The sequence below is a fragment of the Pogona vitticeps genome, chromosome 5, assembly GCF_051106095.1.
Source record: "Pogona vitticeps strain Pit_001003342236 chromosome 5, PviZW2.1, whole genome shotgun sequence".
NCBI lineage: Eukaryota > Metazoa > Chordata > Lepidosauria > Squamata > Agamidae > Pogona > Pogona vitticeps.
In genome coordinates, this window is record NC_135787.1 from 189755728 (window position 1) to 189775596 (window position 19869).

The 19869-nt window shown below is 44.4% G+C and overlaps 1 protein-coding gene across 3 annotated transcripts in view; it reads right to left on the minus strand.

Annotated features, from left to right (window-relative positions):
- The window catches only part of ITIH2 (inter-alpha-trypsin inhibitor heavy chain 2), a 42711-nt gene that overhangs the window by 14208 nt on the left and 8634 nt on the right, over nucleotides 1–19869 (minus strand). For all 3 annotated transcript variants that reach the window (XM_073002515.2, XM_073002514.2, XM_073002513.2), the window contains exons 4-16: nucleotides 18988–19160; nucleotides 17550–17654; nucleotides 16268–16430; nucleotides 13521–13628; nucleotides 12014–12142; nucleotides 11301–11417; nucleotides 8661–8829; nucleotides 7674–7799; nucleotides 6866–7047; nucleotides 6170–6355; nucleotides 5157–5296; nucleotides 3423–3595; nucleotides 2896–3012 (exon numbers count right to left, since the gene is read on the minus strand). In XM_073002515.2, coding sequence (XP_072858616.2) covers nucleotides 2896–3012; nucleotides 3423–3595; nucleotides 5157–5296; nucleotides 6170–6355; nucleotides 6866–7047; nucleotides 7674–7799; nucleotides 8661–8829; nucleotides 11301–11417; nucleotides 12014–12142; nucleotides 13521–13628; nucleotides 16268–16430; nucleotides 17550–17654; nucleotides 18988–19160 — 1888 coding nt within the window. The remainder of the gene's footprint in view (nucleotides 1–2895; nucleotides 3013–3422; nucleotides 3596–5156; nucleotides 5297–6169; nucleotides 6356–6865; nucleotides 7048–7673; nucleotides 7800–8660; nucleotides 8830–11300; nucleotides 11418–12013; nucleotides 12143–13520; nucleotides 13629–16267; nucleotides 16431–17549; nucleotides 17655–18987; nucleotides 19161–19869) is intronic.

Below are 19869 nucleotides of genomic sequence, written 5' to 3' on the forward strand. Positions count from 1 at the left end.
AGTGAACACCGTACATAGCATGGTAAAACGAAAAAAATACAGAAAAAAGTAATTTTCACCATGTATTACCAGAACTGGCCACTAGAGAGAGGCATAGACCATGTATGCTTCAACAACACGAAGACACAGCATGGCCTCTTGCTCCCTCTAGTGGACAGGTCTGGTAAATACATCATGAAAATATGTACTCTTTTAATATTTTCAGACTGCTGGTGAATGAGACCACAGATACTGATCCCGTGGACACAGGGGTCCTATTCTGCTTCGTTTTCTTTGGATGATGTAATTTTCATTTTGAAGTTTATCCAGCCCTTTGTTTCCATAGTCCTTTCATAACTAGGCACCCTCCAGACAAATTGGACTCCATCTTCCATCATTCGCTGGGGATTATGGAGATGGTATCATCAGGTAGAGGAAGTTCAATTTCCTGTGTACACTTTATTCCTTTACCAGTAGTATTTTAAATTCGACCATTCAAGAAAATGTCATGTCATAACTCCTGCAGTGTTCTGGACGTTTGGGGGAGGGACTGTCCCTCGGCAGGCACAGCACATGCTTTACATTTAGAAGGTCCTATGTTGGTCTCCCGGTATCTCCAGCTAAGTCTGGATAAATCTCTCCCAGAGACTTGGACAAGCCAGTGCCCATCAGTTGAGAGGGGGCTGGGCTGAATGCAACCTTCTTAGGCCGACGGACAGAAGGAGCTCTGTATCTGCAGGGCTATGCATGGATACAGAGGTCCAAAGGCCCCTGCCCCCTGCAGATGCTGAAAAGCGCAGATTATAATGAGTGCTGTTTTAATTGGGTTGTTTCTTTTTCAGTTCAGGGACCAGTGCAGCCCACCGTGAGTCCAGGAGGCTGATCAAGGCTCCCTGGTTTTATGTCCATTCTTAAGTAAAGGTAAATGTTCCCCTTGACATTTAGTCCAGTGGTGTCCGACTCTCGGGCGCGGTGCTCATCCCCGTCTCCAAGCCATAGAGCCAGCATTTGTCTGAAGACAGTTTCCAGGGTCACATGGCCAGTGCGACTAGACACAGAACGCTGTGACCTTCCCACCGAGGTGGTCCCTATTTATCGACTCGCATTTTTACATGCTTTCAAATGGCTAGATTGGCAGGAGCTGGGATGAGCGACGGGAGCTCACTCTGTCATGATCTTACCACGGCGGGTCTTCCGACCTTGCAGCACAGAGGCTTCTGCAGTTTAACCCGCAGCGCCACCACGTCCCATGTCCATTCTTAGCTGCATACATTTTTCAACAAGTGGGATTAAAACCCACATAATACCTGCATTACGGCAAAGCCTATCTTCGACATGCAAGACCCCCCCTTACTGGAAGTTGAAATAACTGAACACAGAGGTCCCATTGGCCCCATCATCATGGTATTGTTAATAAGGATCCTTGCCTTCTAAGAACACTGCTTCATTTTATGATTTCACCCAGCAACAAAGTTCTCTTTGATAGCCTTGCATTGCGTCTCTCTCTGTCTCTCTCTCTCTGTCTCTCTCTCTCTTTCACACACACACACACACAAAGAGGCCCATGTGTGTATGCATGCACACACAAACAACTTTTTGTGTTTGAGTCAACACTCTGTGTCTTCTAGTCCTCCTTACATGGCTTTATTAGAGTTTTTCACCTAGTCGCATTTTTGACCATTTTCGCCAACTCATGTTTTAATTTCTGCTGACCGTGCCCACCATGATATAGCAGTCAATTTTCACCTTCGGGAACTCATCACGTGCAGTAGCCAGCCACCCCTGCCTAAGGAGCATCCAAAAAAGGCCAGGAGCTGGATCACTGGGTGTCAACAAGATAGAGGCTGGCCTTTTGTGAAGCTAATGGCTCCTGATTGCCCACTCAAGACTAAAACACCCTGAAAGTCGCTTGCAACCCAGGAGCCCAGCTCCTGTGAAGACAGCAGAGAAGGCCAAGGGAAACAGGGATGCTTAAGGGGGTGGCAAATAATATCATCCTCCCTGCTTTTCAGAAAGTGTGGGTCCTCCGAGCCCAGGCTCCCCTACACCACTAGTCACCCCTCAAACCTTCTTGACTCCCCAATGCTTAGTGGAAGAGCAAGAGGAGGGAGGCAAAGATCCAATCCAGGTCCTTGATAGTGCAAAGCTCCCTGCCCCAAAGGGCTTACATTCAAGAAAACATCACAAAAGAGGTATCAGAGAAAGGGAGGAGGAATGAATGTGAACATGGGAAGAACACGCAATTAGTCTTTCAGTAATATATGAAAACGGTGTAGAGTTGCTGCAGCAGGAGCAGTCTACCTCCAAATGACCCTCTCTTCTGCTGGGGAATCCCTCCATCCCAACCGCCCAAAAAGCAGGGATCGGGACCGACTTGCAGGGCCATTCCCAGTGATGCGTGCCCTTCTCGATGGGCTACCCAAGTATTCTGGGCCAATCCTGGCAGCCTGTTCCTACTTATAAGTAAGCCCAACCACTCTCAGGTAGACGCACCTTCCCCATTGGATCGCCGCCTTCTTCAACCGGTGTTCTTCTTTATTAGTTAAAGATGTATATTTAACTAATAAACTTTTGCAAATAAATAAAAACTTTTGCAACTTTTGTAAATAAATAAATAAATAAATGGTTTTCAGGGCAGATAGCCGTGACATTCCAATAAAAGCAAACAGAAGGCATAAACCAACTTAACCTCGCTTTAAGTTTAAAAAAAAAAATCCATACCTCCCTGCCACTATTATTGTTGCAACTAAGAATAATAATACCAGCGACTGCTGCTGTTGTTAGTACTTCTAGCGGTACTGCAGTGATGGGACAAAGTGCTATCCATAACGATTAAAACGTTCTCTGCCCTGGGAATGTTGGTTTCCATTCTGTCCAACTGGAAGGCAAGCTCAAGGAGCTCCATATTTTTCTTACCCTGGTGGACGGCGGCTGCCGTTGGGCCCATGAGAAGAGATAACGGCACCTTGGAGGTGGGATTGGCCCACGAAGGGATGGAGCTGTCGGGTTTTGCCTGGCCGATCGTCAAAGCCCCTGCGTAGGGAGACAAGGAAGGGAACGGTGAACACAACCACGGAGGACATCGTGTTCTGTGCGGGTGAGAACCTCAAGGACAAACGGGGCTGGAGTGGCCACTGGCGATGAGGGAGAACCATCCTCCACTTGAAGGGCTGACTGGGAACCCTCTTCTTTCCAAAGATGTCCGTTGAAAGTCTGATTTAAAGATCAGGAATTGTTAAGGAGAGGAATCGGGGACCTTAAAGTCGTCCGTCCATGGGGAGGAGCGCCCGGACAACAGGCTCAAGTAGCCGCAAGCAGAGAGGGGCCGACCTGGTCTTACACCGTCATCGTGTTTCAGGGACAGACCTGCTTTCTGGTTTGGCCACGGGACCCAAGTGAGCCCCTGCGGATTTAAGGGGCCCCCTTGATGGGGGGGGACCCACCTGGGCAGCAGGCCCTCTTGCGGTCCTGGGGAGAATCGGCCAACATTAGCTCTTCTCCGTTGGGGCTCTCGATCAGCATGGCCGTGTAGGGCGTGATGATGTGGTGGTCCAGGGACATCTGTAGGATGCTCTTGGTGATGTTTTTTTTTAGGGCAGCAGTTGGGGCCAAGTTCCTGTCCAGAAAAAAAATGTCAGAAATGTAAGTGATGTGCACGTTCTTGCAGAAATGGCCATTATTTCTTGGAAAGAGAGGGGAATGAAATCCCATTGGGTCACACAACAGAACATCCTGCACATACAACGCGACTATCGGATTCTGGACCGTGTTTTCTGCACTCAGATTGGAGCTGGTAGATCTCAAGGTGCCCCCAGAAAAACAAAGATTCCCAAGGCAGCCAACGTTTAGGTTTCAAATATTCTGCACCTCATACTGAAAGACAAGCTGTGCTAAGGAATTCAAGTTGTGCGATGCCTTTAACAATGATGGTGACGATGATGGCAATTTGACTAAATTTCACCTTTTAAGCCATTGTTAGGAAAATACACATTTGTCCTCCTGACAATGCTGGGTGGCCTCTGAGACCTGACATGGCTTCGAGCGTCAAGTGTCTCTTTCGCCCTGTCCAAATTCCAAGGTGGAGTTAACTCTGAACAGGACAGCAAACGATACGGCTGGGGCGAATCATAGAATCATGGAATCGGAAAGGATCTCTAAGGCCATCGAGTCCCCTGCTCAAGGCAAGAATCCAAATCAGAGCAGATCGGACAGAGGGTGGTCCAATTTTCTCTCGAAGGCCTCCAGCGCTGGAACACTGACCACCTCCCGAAGTCATGGGTTCCATTGTCATACTGCTTTAACAGTTAAGAACGTTTTCGAAGTGTCACCTGGAGCCACCTGCGACCCCCATCTTGTTCCCCAGCTCCCCTTGTTCTGGAAAAAAGAGTCAGAGACCTGTTGATTTTAAAACTGGAGGCGGTTAAACTCTTGATCCAACTTTTAATTCGATTTTCTGCCATTTTGGGGTGTACGAGCCCTGGTCTGAAAATTTCCCCCCACATGTACCGGTCGTGTTCCTCACCCCCTCCTCTACGGCACAAAGATCAGGGGAAAATGAAGACAGCAAAGAGGGCCATTGCATAAACTCAGGGGGAAGAGGGAAACTTGGGCAAGGCCATGGACGATGTTATACTTGAAGCCCCACAGAGATTCCTGGGTTTTGAACCTGTAAGATTCATTCATTCATTCATTCATTCATTCATTCATTCATTCATTCATTCATTCATTCATTCAATCATTCATTCATTCAATCATTCATTCATTCATTCATTCATTCATTCATTCATTCAATCATTCATTCATTCATTCATTCATTCAATCATTCAATCATTCAATCATTCATTCATTCATTCATTCATTCAATCATTCATTCATTCAATCATTCAATCATTCATTTATTCAATCAATCATTCATTCATTCATTCATTCATTCATTCATTCATTCATTCATTGCAGTTCAGTACTAGGAGAAACCTTCTACATGGATCTGTACTCAGCACAGTGACATCTCCACCCTGCATGTAGCACATATAGAGAATTATCAGCTTTAGGGGTGCACCAGCCAGCCTTACCACCATGAAGACCTTTTCAAAGGGTTTCTCCCATTTCCTTCCCTCTCTTTCCCCGTCCTTTCTTCCCCCCCCCCCAGAAATTACGTGGAAGCCACCCTTCTTTACCTCTCAGCCATGAGCTGGTTGATGGTAATGTACGCCCACAATTTTTCCGTGAATTTGGGATCTGCGTGCTTGTCTTTTTTCAGGAACTCATCCAGACCCTCCACATCGGCCAAGGTCTCTAAGACCAGTTCAGCGTTGGACTAAGGGGGTGAAGAGAAAAAATACCGCAGCATGAGAAAATGAACCAGCCGGCCAATTAAAAGGGGGTCTTCTCAGTGTTGCAGACTACAGCTCCCATCATCCATAAGTCTTGATTGTGCAAGTTTGGGGCTGCTGCGAGATGCAGTGAACAGCACCTGCATGGATCCAGGTTTGGAAGGACTGCTCTAGTAGATCTTCAGGGGAGGAGGAAGAGCTGTTAAGAAGAAATGTTCACAGCATTTTTTTTTCCGAACAAGGGAATTAGTTACTAGTTACTAGTTGCCGTTATTTGCAACCAGTTGCTCCCAAGCTCTGCAGAACTGCATACCTGTCCCTGCTTAGGAAAGGACAGCACAGACAACCTGTTGGGATGATAACAATCTGGCATGCACTAACCTTGGGAATCAGTGTGAGGGGGCTTTACAATCTAATCTGATGGTCCTTTGCCACTAACTTGACTGGTAACGTTCTTTTCCTGCTTCTGGCATTTGAGGCAAAGCTCCCTTTTCTGTTTTTAGTCCCTCTTCCTTCTCTGCCCTCCGATTAGGCAACAAACATGGAAGGTCTCTTCCAAGTGGCAAAGACTCCATTTCCCCCTTTTAAAATTCTTCTAAATTATATATATTTAAAAAATTCTTCTGACTGTAACTGCAAAATGGTAACTGTAAGTAAGCTCTTTTTTTCTTCTTTAAATGTTTCTAAGGTACTTTTATCATAGCTAAGTGCTTGTTTGTGTGGAAAAGAAACCAAAGGGGACAGGCAGGGGACAAGGACTAAAGTGATTTCTCTGCATTTCTATGTTGTTTTCTACCTCGTACTCTGCAAATTAAGAGGAACAACCAAAATTACCCCATTACAAACATGGTACTCACGGCTGTGGCTGTTATGACACTCTGCAAATGCTGTGCATTCGCTGTGTCAACTTTTCCAGCCACCACAATCTCGGAGCCTCCAAAATAGTTCTGGAAAGTGTTATGAGTGATGTCAGACACAAGTCCTTGTGGGTAGTTGAACTCCAGATTTTTGAGAAGTGGAGTGGAGACCTGGTTGAAGAATTTCTACAGAATTCCAAAATAAATAAATAAATAAATAAATAAATAAATAAGTAAATAAGTAAATAAATAAATAAATAAGTAAATAAATAAATAAATAAAATGATGATGATGATGATGATGATGATGATGATGATGATGATAATAATAATAATAATAATAATAATAATAATAATAATAATAATAATAATAATAATAATAATAATAATAATAATAATAATAATAATAATAATAATAATAATAAAACAATCAAACAATTTTTTGAAAGCACCCAAGTGAGAAAGTCAGACTAAACAACAACAATGACAACATATATAAGATAGCCCATGACACACCGCAAAAAAGACTTCGCAACCCCCTTGGAGGGTCCCAAACCAGGTTTTGAAGCACTGGCATTGATTTACTTCTGGTCTAGAAAATACAAGTTACAAGGACATCATCCGTTCCTTCTCAAGCATTTTAATGTCATTTTATTTGTTGAAAAGAGGGAGACGATGAGAGACACTGGACACTGACCTTCATTTGAGAGGAGGTTTCCTGATTTCCAAAAACCCTTTGTGCCATCCCGTTGTTTTCGTGAGCCAGCCTTTTCAAGAAATCGTAATCCACGTCAAACCCGATCCCGAGGCAGAACAAAGAGATGTCGTCCCTAATATTCTTCTTCACGTTCTTCTGAATCGTAGGCAGCTTGAGTTCTCCTGATAGGAGTGGAAGGGGAGGAGGCAGTCATCGTTAGGGATGAGCACGAACCAAACCACAAACTGGGGGGGGGGGTTTTACACACAACACAAATTGGGCTGATTCGTGGTTCGGTTTGGGCATCCTTTTTTATAAAACTAACTTTTCCCCCTACAGAAGCAGCAGGCCCGCCTGCCCATGCACACAGGCAGCAGTTGTGGCTTCAAGGAGCCAGGCCAGCTGCTTCTGTGCATGCCCCTGCCCATCAGCTGAGTGGTGGGTGCATGCACTCTGGCAGCAGGCCCGACGTCTGTGCAAGAAGGCCACGGGGGGCGGGGGGTCAAGGTGGTTCCCCCCCACGAACCCAAAAAGTGAACTGTGAACGGTTTGTTTTTCGGTGTGAGTGTATGTGTGTTTCTGAAAGTTCGTGGGTAACCACGAACCCTCACGAACTCTCGGTGTTCTGATTCGTGTCCATCTCTAGTCATGATCCTTCCAAGATTATGATTCCACTCAATTTGGGGAAGGAGGGGGAATAGAAACATAAGCAATCAAGACGGTTGGGGGAGGACGGTTAATTTTCAGCGATTTCTCTTCTCTTCAGCTTTAAGGAAGCAACAGGAAAACCTGAGTTCGAAATTCTTACCGACCGTCGGGTCTCCGTCGGACACCAGCACAATCATGGATACGGAGTTGGGATCCAGCATTCCCAGCTTGTTAGCCTCGTTTAAGATGAAGATTGCTCGGAGGAGAGCGTCATTAATGTTTGTCCCTGTTCAAAGCCAGAAAGGGAAGCCCGTGAGGTATGTGGTTGAATCAGGGGCACAAATCCTGTTGCGCTAAAGGCTTAACTTTCAGAAATGGGTTGATGTAACCAATCTCCGCAGACATTATCTGTTGGACTCCAATTCCCATCATGCTTAGCCAACACAGGAGTCAGTGAAAGGGAAGGGAATTGTCGTCCAAGAGCATCTGGCAGGTCTCGTGTTCACCACCCCAATGTGAAATAACAACAAAGAAGAGATTGCTTCTGAGCATGTGCAGAGTTCCTGTATTCCCTATACATGGCTTCTGACGCAACACAGTTTTATTTATTTATTTATTTATTTACAATATTTTTTAGCCGCACCATTGCCAGTGGCTTCTGTTTTGCAGTTTTGCAGATGCCCTGTAGTTGTAGGTGCAATCCTGACTCCAGATTTAACAAATATCTACTAGATTAGTGGTTTCCTACCTTCCTGAGAGTTCTAGTCCAAGAACATCTGGGGACCCAAGGTTGGGAACCACTGTAATAGATTATCACTCATTGCTGTTGGAGGTGTTGTGTTTTTTTTAACAACCTCGCATGCTTCCTGTCGTTTATTTGACTGGGAGGGACTTTTCCGGGCTTGGATGACTGCCAATCTATCTAGCACTGACCAATCATCCATCCTGCTTCTGAATTTAAAGAGAGCCCCACCTCTCTGCTAAGTGTTCCCTTTCCCTCCCTCTCATCTGTTGAAGTCAGTTTGTTAGTTTGCTGTTGATCTGTTCACAATCGTAAGTAATGGAACATTTCTATTCTTTGTCTTACAAATGTCTCAGAGTGAGTTATTCAGTTATTTCATCGAACTGTTTTTTGTAAGAAGCTCACCTCCATTGGGATGGATCCCTTCAATGTATTTCTTGGCGGCTTCTGTCTGCAACTTGGAGGCTTGCACTAAACTGTCTCTCCAGCACCGGACATTATGGTTGAAGTCCAGGACTGAGAACTGGTCATCAGAACGGAGGTCCTCCAGGATGGTTTTCATGGCTTCAACAGTCTGAAAAGTGAGCCTTTGTGGTCAGGTACCTAGCAATCCTTTTCCATTCTGCATAAATATTGTACATTCAGCTCAGCTGGAAGGGATCTCAAAGGTCATCCAGTCCAACCCAGTCTCGATGCTTGAATCTGAACATGCAGGAACATGTAACAAATACTACAAGGATCAACATGAAAGAGCAGGAGATGGGCACCAATTTTATCCAGATGTTCACCCTGGTTTTCAACAGAGCTTGGAACTAACAAGTTACATACAACTAGTGACATGTGATCAACTCCTTTATAATAATAATATAAATAATAACCTCTGGTCCCACAGTCAGATGTCTCAACCACTGAGCTATCCAGCCAGCCTTCAACCAACCCCCCTCCACCATTTGCTTTCCATGCACAGCGGCCCTCATAGGGTTTTGGAGATGTGCAAAACATTCAGGAATCAGTTTTATCTGGTGCAGCCTTCCATTGAATTTCCATGAAGGAGTGGGGATTTGAACCCAGCTCTCCTGGGTCCTAATTCAATACTCTCTCCAGTGTGTTCAGAATTGCAGCCTGGAAACATGCATGGTAGCCTAAGGGGTTTCGGTGCCTACATATATTAATTCACCAATATGGAGCCACCTCGCTGGAATGTGTTTATATTTCAGGGATACAGGTATGCGAATACGGTATCAGCTACCCCGATGTTGATCCTTATGGAATCTCATGACCTGCTGATGCCTTAGACAGCCGCTTTCCCTTCTATTAAAACCCTTTTAGAGGCAAGGATGTATAAACAAGACATAATGGTTATTAATCTCCTCTGCCTTAAGGCTGCAGCCCACTGAGTAGATGCTGCTCCCTTGAATAAGAGCAGGACCTCAGTTCCTGAGACATGCGGTGCTTGATTTTATTCCGCCACCCCCCCCACAATTCATTTAAACCCGTCAAACAAAATGGAAACCAGTCTGTAAAAGTCTGTCATGGAAAGAGTCGAAATTCCATTCAGCCCCCATATTGTTGCAGGATAAGCAGAACATAAACAGACCGTGCTTTTGAAGGAAAAGTTCTACAACTATTTCTTACACAATTTCCAAAGAGGTTGCCACGTTTGTGTGTTTCCGCATGTGGACAAAAGGAATTGGGAAAAAGGGAATGAGGTGGATGAAATAAGGCAACACCTTAAAAGATTAATAGATTTTTTTCAGTGGCCATAATCCTGTTGCTTGAGGCAATCCGTTGCAGAAGAGCAGACCCCCTGAATCAACTCCCCCACAAGATCCATTGATTTAAATGGGCCTCCTCCAACTGTGATTTCCTCAGCATAGTAAGTCGCAGCTAGAGTAGGCCTATGTGTCTCAATGGACATACAGAGGAGCTGACTCTGCAAATCCCCATTGATTCAAAGGGTCTATTTTACCGCAATTTACACTAAGCAACAGGATTGGACCGGTGTGTGCTCCTGCGGATCCACTAGTGCTGGTCTTCGACCGTAATAAAGTAAATTAATTCGTTCTGTGGATCCACTTCCACAGACCAATTCAGGAGAGCTGAGTTCAAATCCCTGAAGGGGATTTTGATCCCCAAAAGCTCATAATGAAAAAAAAAACCACATGAGTCTTTAATAACAATAACGGCATGCTGACTTATGGTGAGCCTTTTCAGGGTTTTCCAGGTCGTGAGTAAAGTGGTTTACCATTTTCTTCTGGGGCCGCCCCTGAGACTCTGCAGCTTGGGATCAAGGGGAATTGGGACCAAGGCCACCCAGGCTGGCTTTTCTCCCAGGAGGCATAGAGGGGGGATCGAACTCCCAACCTTTGGCTTTACAGACAGAGACCTAAACCACTGAGCTATCCAGCTATCTAGAAGTCTTTAAAGCACTACAAAATTTTGTCCTTTGCTTCTCTCCCCCTCCTTTACAGATGTTTTTAAAACCTTCTTTTAGATGAGCTCTAGGCAGAGACCGCATCTGAGGCTCCTGCTCGGTCTCACAGCACCAGCTGAGATTCTTGGGAATTTCTGAGCTGCTCTGAGTCTCTAGGACGGGAAACAAATCTCACAGTGTGCCGTGCGGGAGGAGGAAATGGCTTTTAAACTCGAGACGCTCATCTCCGCCCGTGCCCCATGGGCCCATTTATCCATCCCAAAGAGCAATGTTGTCCATATTTTCATAGACCCTAGGAAACCAGCGATCAGGAAAAACGTGGGTGGATTTCTGACCCCAACGACCCCAAGCAGGCTGGCACCCGAAGAAAGCTTGCCTTCCGTGACTGGTTTCATTTCTGGAAACCATGAGGGAAAAATCCCAGGCCACGCCTCTAAAGATGGTGGGGGGCCCTCCGCCATTAGATGGTGTTTACACAGAAGTTGGGTGGCCAGCTGCCAGGGCTGCTTTAGAGATGGATTTCCTGCTTCACTGGGGGGTTAGACTAAATGACCTTTAGGGTCCCAGCCAGCTGCCCAGTCTTATGGGTCTGTGATCTCATGCCTGTTTACCTGCTTCATTTTCAGTCCCCACATTGAGCCACTGACGTCAATGACAAAAAGAATGTTTTTCGGCAGGGGGTCCATATTTTCAGGAGCAAAGTAGTGGATGAAGTAGCCATTAAAGATCTGCAAAATTGGAGCAGAAACAAGGTGACTGTACCAACAAAGAAGTATTCATGGATCCTATATTCTTCCTGTTTCCTGCCTATATATGAGAAACTCCTTTCTTGGTCCATTGAGCCTTGTATTGATAACTCTGGCTCACAGCAGGATGATGACCCTTGCTGTAGTCTGCTGCCAGTTAGTAGCCTGTTGGAAACAGTCAGAGAGTCTGTTGAAGTCTGTTGCAGAAAGCAAACATGTTTGTCAGTTTGCTGTTTGATCTGTTGAGCTGTAAGTAACGAAAACCTTTTATTCTAATGTCTCAGAATGAAAGTGCCAGTTAATGACAAAACAGAGTGGCCGACTGGAGAACTTGGGAGTTTATTCTGCTCCATGAATCCCTGCACGTCTGCTGTGTAGCTAGAGGAATTTAACTCACCATTCAAAAGTCTGCTACAGCCCCAATCCTGCTTCGCTTCCAACATCAGACAAGGTTAGGTGTGTTCCAAAGAGGATAGTGGTCCTTCCCCAGGACTCAATACCAGGCATAGCTTTGCCTTGTTTCTTGCGTTTGTATCCCAGATTCCATCTCCCACTCCTCCTCCTCCCGCTAGACTTACCTCCAGCTCGCCAGGTTTGCTATCTCTCTTGACATCATAGTTCACCACAAAGTTGCCATCGACAGCCGTAGAGGAGCAGGTGGGACACTTCCGTTGCTGGGCCACCGTTGGTTTGAAGGACACATGAGCCTCGAAAGGACAAGGAAACAAGGAAGCGCAAGTGAGCTGTCTTCCAAAGCTGTGTTTCTCTCTCTCCCCCACCCCCCCAAAATTGCAAATATACCAGCCATCACTGAAATACAACGGTTGTGTTCGCCAGGCAGCCCTGCGTCGTGTGAACCCATAATTTTCACAGGCTTATTTTTTTAATCTATGTATGTGTTGATTTAAATGTTGTTTGTTTGTCTGTCTGTCATCATCCTGCTTTTTAACTCTTGTTTCCAAGCTGGTAGAACACAGTGTATTTCAAGCAGTCAACAACTGGGATGGGTCCAGCAATCAATGATTTCTTGAATGGTGCTTTTAAAGCAAAGTGAAACACAGTGTGCTGCTGATAGACCTACCCCACAGCACATAAAACACTCTCTGGGTAGCTGGCAATTTAATTATGCAGACCACAAATTGTTCTTCCCCAGCAAACTGGATACTTTAAAAAAGTAAATAATAGATAGAAGAGTGTTTGGGATGGAAGAAATGGTTCAAGCCTTTAACCCTTCACCTCCCACGCACATACAGCCTGTGGGTCCACTCTGGATTGGGCCATATGCCCTGGATAGTTGCACTGGCGAGAAGCCTCCCAGGTACACCAATGGAATACTCCCCCACTCCATCCCATGATACACAAGGGAACATCCTTAGAGGACTAAACCCTGCCCAGGCCCTTTCTGCCTCCTCCCACAAATCTGTTCTAATTAGAGTGTCTTGTTCCCTAAAAGGAGCCTCATACTGCCGTGGTTAAACTGCAGTGCTGCAGTGAAGACTCTGCTCATGACTTGCATTTGATCCCAACAGGCTCAGGTAGCCAGCTCAAGGTTGACTCAGCCTTCCATCCTTCTAAGGTCGATAAACTGAGTACCCAGGGGGGACAAGATGTAGCTTGCATAATTAAGTTGTAAACAGCTCAGAGAGTACAGTAAACACCAGGATGTGGTAAATAAACAGCACACTTTGCTTTTTCCCTTTAAGACCAGAGGTTCCAGAGCGAGACTCACCCCCAACTCAAATTACCCGTATTTTTCCATGTATAAGACTATACTTTTGTCTAAAATCTTTAGACTAAAAATTGAGGGTTGTTTTATACACGGAAGTAAGCTGAGGAAAGAACAAAAACAAGTGGAGGGGCAAGCAGGGATCAAAGCGATCCTGCAGCACTTTGACCCCTTTCCCCCTACATTTGCTAAGTCCCACTTAGATTTCTTAATTTTGGGTTAGAAAAGTGGGGGGCGTCTTACACATGGGGATGTCTTATACACGGAAAACTACGGTAAACCATGGCAGCGATCGCTCAAAATGATATGGTTGCAAAACAGCCTCTCCCACAAGGCGGAAAGCTTTGGCCCATCCTTACCTTTTTCTCTCCTTTGGAAATGGTAGGAATCCCCGCAAAGTGCTCGCCGAGCGCATTGGGAACATGAACGAAACTAAGCCCCTGGGGTTCAATGATGTGGACATCCACCTGTAAGGCATGGCAAGCAGAGGGGAGACCATCAATCAGTCTACAGGAGAGTCACGGCGATCTCTGTCTGTGCAAAGGATGATTGTGGAACCTCCTTCCTCAAAGAATTGTGCTTCTCAGACTGGTCCTCCAGGTGTCTGAATCTTCAGCCCTCACGGTCTCTGAATGCTGGTCAGGTAAGCAGGGAGTCTGGAGGAACAAGTTCTGGGATGCGGTCAAGTCAAACTTAAGCCACACCAGTGACTCAACCTGGACTCAACTCGAGTTTCTTTCTTTCTTTCTTTCAATGACTCAGACTGAATTCGTGATTCGGAACGCACCCACCCCTCCCTTTCTTCCAGAGGGAGGTGGAATTGTTTTTAATAGGACCTCGGTCATGGGACTGGGGGCCAAAAACACAGAATCAGACTCGGGACCCAAACCCAAAGACTTGCCAACATTCCCGGGAAATTGTGGGAAATGAACTCCGAAACTTCAGGAGAACTGTAGACTCTGTGCTCGAGGGGACCTTGGGCTCATTGAGGAAAGAAGGGAACATGCGAGGGTAGTTTAAAATGAATGGGGACATATGAAATAGAGGTAAAATGAGAGCAAACTAAAATGTTAAAATAATTAGACTGTCTTTGACCAGAAGTTGGCTATTTCAGTAACATTACCTTAGATCTTCTTTTGCACACATGGCGGGGTATAAATTGCATACACGCACGTGCTGCATGGATTGAATTTCTCCACAGTCACAGAAAATTTGTCCTGTATCCAACTAGCCCCATTTTAATCAATTATTCTTTAATCTTCCTACTTGGCTTCGAAGTCTGTTAAGTGACTTCCTGATGGTCCAGTTCGAATACAGTGCATACCCAAGATCCGTCTGGGAATGTCCATGTAGCTTAGACCAGCCTCTACGCCAGACTTTAATATATCAACACTGCAGAGTTGACACCACTTTGATGGAATTTGATCGCATCCTACGGAATTCAGAGCTCCTCACTAAACGAAAAATCTCAGGTTTCCGTGGGATTCAGCCGTGGTAGTTAAAGTGGTATGGAACTGATATAACTACCGTGTTTCCCCGAAAATAAGACAGGGTCTTAGATTAATTTTTGCTCCAAAAAACGCATTAGGGTTTATTTTCAGGGGATGTTTTATTTTACAGTCATGTCATCATCTTCTGGTTGTTGCACAAGGGTGGAGGGTGGGGGTTTCACTGAACTGAGGCTTATTTTTGGGGTTTGGCTTATATGATGAGCATCCTGAAAAATCCTACTAGGGCTTATTTTTTGGTAGGGCTTATTTCTGGGGAAACTGCAGTTGTATTTTGGCTAGAGATTTTAAGGTAAAAAGAGGCAGAAGATGTTAACCCCTGAGCGGGGCAAAATGGCACCCACTGGCCATCAGGTTTCCTTTAAAAGGAAGGTCCCAAAGGTGTTCTTCTGGAAATAGTAATTTAACCTTTGTTAGGGGAGGATACATAACGTGGCCTTCGACAACGACCATAAATTATGGGGGACATAGAACAAAGGGGTTTTTTTTTTTGGATAATTCAGAGAATCAGGGGAGGCCTTTCTCTCACAGGCACGCTTGGTGGGGACACGGGAGAGGGGCCTTTCTGTGGCTGCTCCCAGACTCTGGAACTCCCTCCCACTGGAGGCTAGCTTGGCCCCACCTTTGCCATCCTTCTGCAAGCAGGCAAAGACCTTTCTCTTCAGGGAGACTTTCCATGAGTGACTGGCTGCCTGAGTGGGACTTTTAAATGGGTTGTGGTGCTCTGTTGTTTTCAGGAGTGATTTTAATTACCCTTGTTAACATAATCATTGTTTTAATTCTTTTAAAATATTTGTAGACTTACTGTTTTTAGCTTTTAAATGTTGCCTTTTTAATTATGTAAGCTGTGTTGAGTCCTTTTGAAGAGAAAGGTGGGGCATAAACAAGCAAGCAAGCAAGCAAGCAAGCAAGCAAGCATGTATGTATGTATGTATGTATGTATGTATGTATGTATGTATGTATGTATGTATGTATGTATGTATGTATGTATGTATGTATGTATGTATGTATGTATGTATGTATGTATGTATGTATGTATGTATGTATTTAAGTAAGTAAGTAAGTAAGTAAGTAAGTAAGTAAGTAAGTAAGTAAGTAAGTAAATAAATACATAAATAAATACATAAATAAATAAATAAATAAATAAATAAATAAATAAATAAATAAATAAATAAATAAATAAATAAATAAATAAATAAATAAATAAATAACTTGTTCCCATCCATTCCAGGCCTTTTAAGTTCAGAAACAAACTGGAAGATAGTGAAGCTGGTTTAATCCTGATTTATCTAGAAATGTATGCATGATACATTGCATTATTTAATACCGTTTTTAAATGGCCACCAGCTGAAGTTCTCTGCCCAGTTCTGGGCTGCCATGTTTGGCCCTAGCTGTAGTTTAGTGGCACTTTTTTAGGGGAAGCCCCTCACCAGAAGTGTGCTACAGTAGTCCAACTTCTTGGAAGGCCACATTTGCTCCTCTGACACGGTTGCACCCCGCAGCTCCCCAAATTACTCTGCCCGAGCTGGTCCAATTACACCCCTTAAAGAAAGCACGTTGTTCCGTTGCCCACCATGCGATTTCTTATTTCCACTCACTTCGAAGTGCTTGGCCAGCCGGCCAGGCTGCACGGGGATAATGTGCTCGTATGTTGACAATTTCCTCCGGATCGGCTCTTGGTAATGGATTTCAAACTGGACTTTGGTGCCTCCCGGGACATTGAGTTCAGCTTTGAAGTTCTCCATGTCGAGAGCGTTGCTCCTGCATTCATTAGGGAACAAGCAAACAACAACACCTTGATTTGCCACCCAAATATAAGGCGGGTCCCAGGGGATCCCTTAACATGCAAGGAAAGGCAGAGGTCTTTTTTTTTCCACTTATGGAGGAGCAAAAAATAAATAAATAAACATAAGTGGAGAAGTTCAACTTTCTCAGAAGTATATCCTGATGGGTCGAAACAGTGTATTTGTTAGACACGATTAAATACAGAGGGACTCCCTTTATCCGTAAGATCAGTATCTGCTGATTCCCTTATCCAAAGTCTAAAAATACTTAAAATGGTAAAAGAAAAATCCTAGAAATATATGTTTCTAAACATGAAGTTGCCAGAACTGGCCATTTAGAGGGAGCCACCGTCCATGTTATGTATGTTGTTGTTGTTTAGTCGTGTCCGACTCTTTGTGACCCCATGGACCAGAGCACGCCAGGCCCTCCTGTCTTCCACTGCCTCCTGGCGTTGGGCCAGATTCACATTGGTCGCTTCAATGACCCTGTCCAGCCATCTCATCCTCTGTCGTCCCCTTCTCCTCTTGCCTCCACACTTTCCCAACATCAGCGTCTTTTCCAGGGAGTCCTCTCTTCTCATGAGGTGGCCAAAGTATTGGTGCCTCAGCTTCAGGATCTATCCTTCCAGTGAGCACTCAGGGTTGATTTCCTTTACAATGTATAGTGTTCACTATAATCCACATTTTTCAGAATTTTTCTCAGGTCTTGAAATTGATCCCCCGTGGATATAGAGGCCCTACGGTATTTGTTATAACCTTCGTTAGAAATAAGCTACATGGTTTAGGTGTCTGGCTATGGAACCAGAAGTTGGGAGTTTGATTCCGCCCTGTGCCTCCCTCGGAGAAAAGCCAGCCTGTGTAGCCTTGGGCAACATGCACAGTCCCAGGGCTACCCCAGGCGAAGGGGAACGGTGAACCACTTCTGCATATTTTCTACCCAGAAAGCCCTGGAAGGGGGAGGGATCATTGTAATTCGAATTTGACTTGATAGTATACGGCTATTAGCAGTTACAAATGCATTTTCTTTTCTTGCTATATATAGATCTTTCTGCAGGGCTGAAGGGAGAAGGGATTATATACGATTTGATTCACGTACCTCAGTATTCCGGCAGCTTTGCCTTTGGCACGGGCTTGCGCATATTGACTTCTGGCTGCAGATTTCTCCTTAATCGAACTTGTAAAGGTGATGCCATTGACGTTCCTACGAAGGGAGAAACCCAACGTGAGAGTGTAAGGGATCTCCCTTTAGGCCCAAAAGAGAGAGGGAGTTTTTCATCGCCATTGACCCCATTTCTACTTTTTCCCACTTTTGGTTTTAAATCAAATTCTGCCCTTCCTATAAAGAAACTAGTGGAAAATGTGCTAAGTTCTCATACAAAAGCAGGAAACTGATTTTTCGCCAGCCAAATTGAAGTGACAGAGCTATTTTTGATTTAGAAAGGACCCTGCGTGACTCATAAATGGCTTGTGATGGGGGGGGGGACTGCTGCCACCCCAAATTTGGGTTAAAGTGCCCCGTGAGCCCCCCCTTCCCTCAATTGTGTCTCTTTGCCTGGCGGCTGTATAGCTGATGAGACTTGACAGGGAAAAAAGGTTTTTTTATCCTTATTTAGCATCACAAACATGATTAAAACAACCAAAACATGAATTCTTTTTTCTTTTGCCCATTTTGTGCCACATTACTATTGTTGTTTTTTTAAACTTTATTATATTGTTTTTATTCCATTTTTTATTGTTAGCCAGCCAGAGTAGACTTTGGTCTAGATGGGCGGGGTATAAATCCAATAAGTAAGTAAGTAAGTAAGTAAGTAAGTAAGTAAGTAAGTAAGTAAGTAAGTAAGTAAGTAAGTAAGTAAGTAAGTAAGTAAGTAAGTAAGTAAGTAAATAAATAAATAAATAAATAAATAAATAAATAAATAAATAAATAAATAATAAACTACAATTCTCAGGGCTGAGCACTGTTTCATTTTTTCCCCTCCCACATTGATATTTTAAAAATGCTCAGCCCCTTTTTTTCAGTGTGCTCTGAATAAACACAGATTTTGGAAAGTTCTTATCCAGAAATGAACCCAGACCCAAATCTCTCCTTTCCCAAAGCAGGAGGAGGAAGGAGAAGAAAAGAGACGGAAGAGATATTTCTACTGAGCCCAGATGAAAGTGGCTAAAGTCTAGGGACGTGATGTGGAAAAGATAGGCTCAACTTTGCCACTCAGGTATAAAATTCAGTCAATGTCTCATCACCTTCACTCCATACTCAGATGGAGAGTGATGTTAAAACAAAAGAAACTGTGCAAATGGTTTCATGTTCCTGAGATAGTTGTGATCCTTCATATCCTACAAAACTGCCATTCAGGTTTGCAACTAGCAATAGCTGAAAAGCACAAAAGCCTTAAATGTTACAAGTGACATGACTTAGGGGGAGCTTCCTCGAGCAGGACTTTGGTTCCTGGATCTTCCAAAATGGCCCAACCTGCTTGCTCTAGGTAGCTACCCATCCTATTCAAAGTGGTTGAACCAGCTCTGTTATTACTTACATGGTAAAGTTGTGAATGAAAGCTCCTTTGGGTACCTGGACATCAAAGACCAGGTTCTGAGGATGCCTGGCTCTGTTTTCCACTTTGGTCTGGACCATCGTGTTGGCGAGACGAGACGTGATGACGGACTGGACCTTGTAGCTATGGAGGACTATGTTGTCATCACCGGCAACCTGCAATTGTCAAACTGTTGTGGTGAGATCCACAATATCTTTTTGCTTCCCAAGACAGGGAAAAAGGTGGCCTTTTTGTTAGAATATAGCTCCCTTGCTATGGGCTATGACGGTTACAGAGGATGGGTGTTGTATTCTGATAATGAGTAGAAGGTCCTTCATGCGTTGGAATCATCTTGCATTCCTAGCTTAGGTGGCTCCTCCAAGATCAGAGGTTCTCAAAATGAACACCCTGAGGTTCTTGGACTACCTCTCGCAGAATTCCTGAACATTGGCTGTGCTAGTGAAGGATTCTGGGAGATGTAGTCCAGGAACCTCTGGGAAGCCCAGGTTTTGGAACCACTGTCCTAAAACAAGCGGAGGAAGATCTTGACGGAAAGAATGGAGGACATGCTTCCAACCAGGAAGAGTTGTTTTTAGGTCGGAACAAAGCAAAAGACACAAGGAAGTGAAGAAGGAATCGAAAAGGAGACAGAAATGCAGCAGAATCAGAAGTTCAGGAAATTTTCAACATACATAAATGTAAAGATTTTTGAGGCTCCTGAAAGATGAACGGGTATTTTTAGGTATCACCTTTTGCTGACTGCAAGTTAGCATCATCAAATGTGTGCAACATATGAAAAGGGTGGGCTGCTGTTCATAAAAAGATTATGCCAAACTTGATTATGAAAGATTATGAAAAACCTGTTAATCTTTCATGAGCTACTTC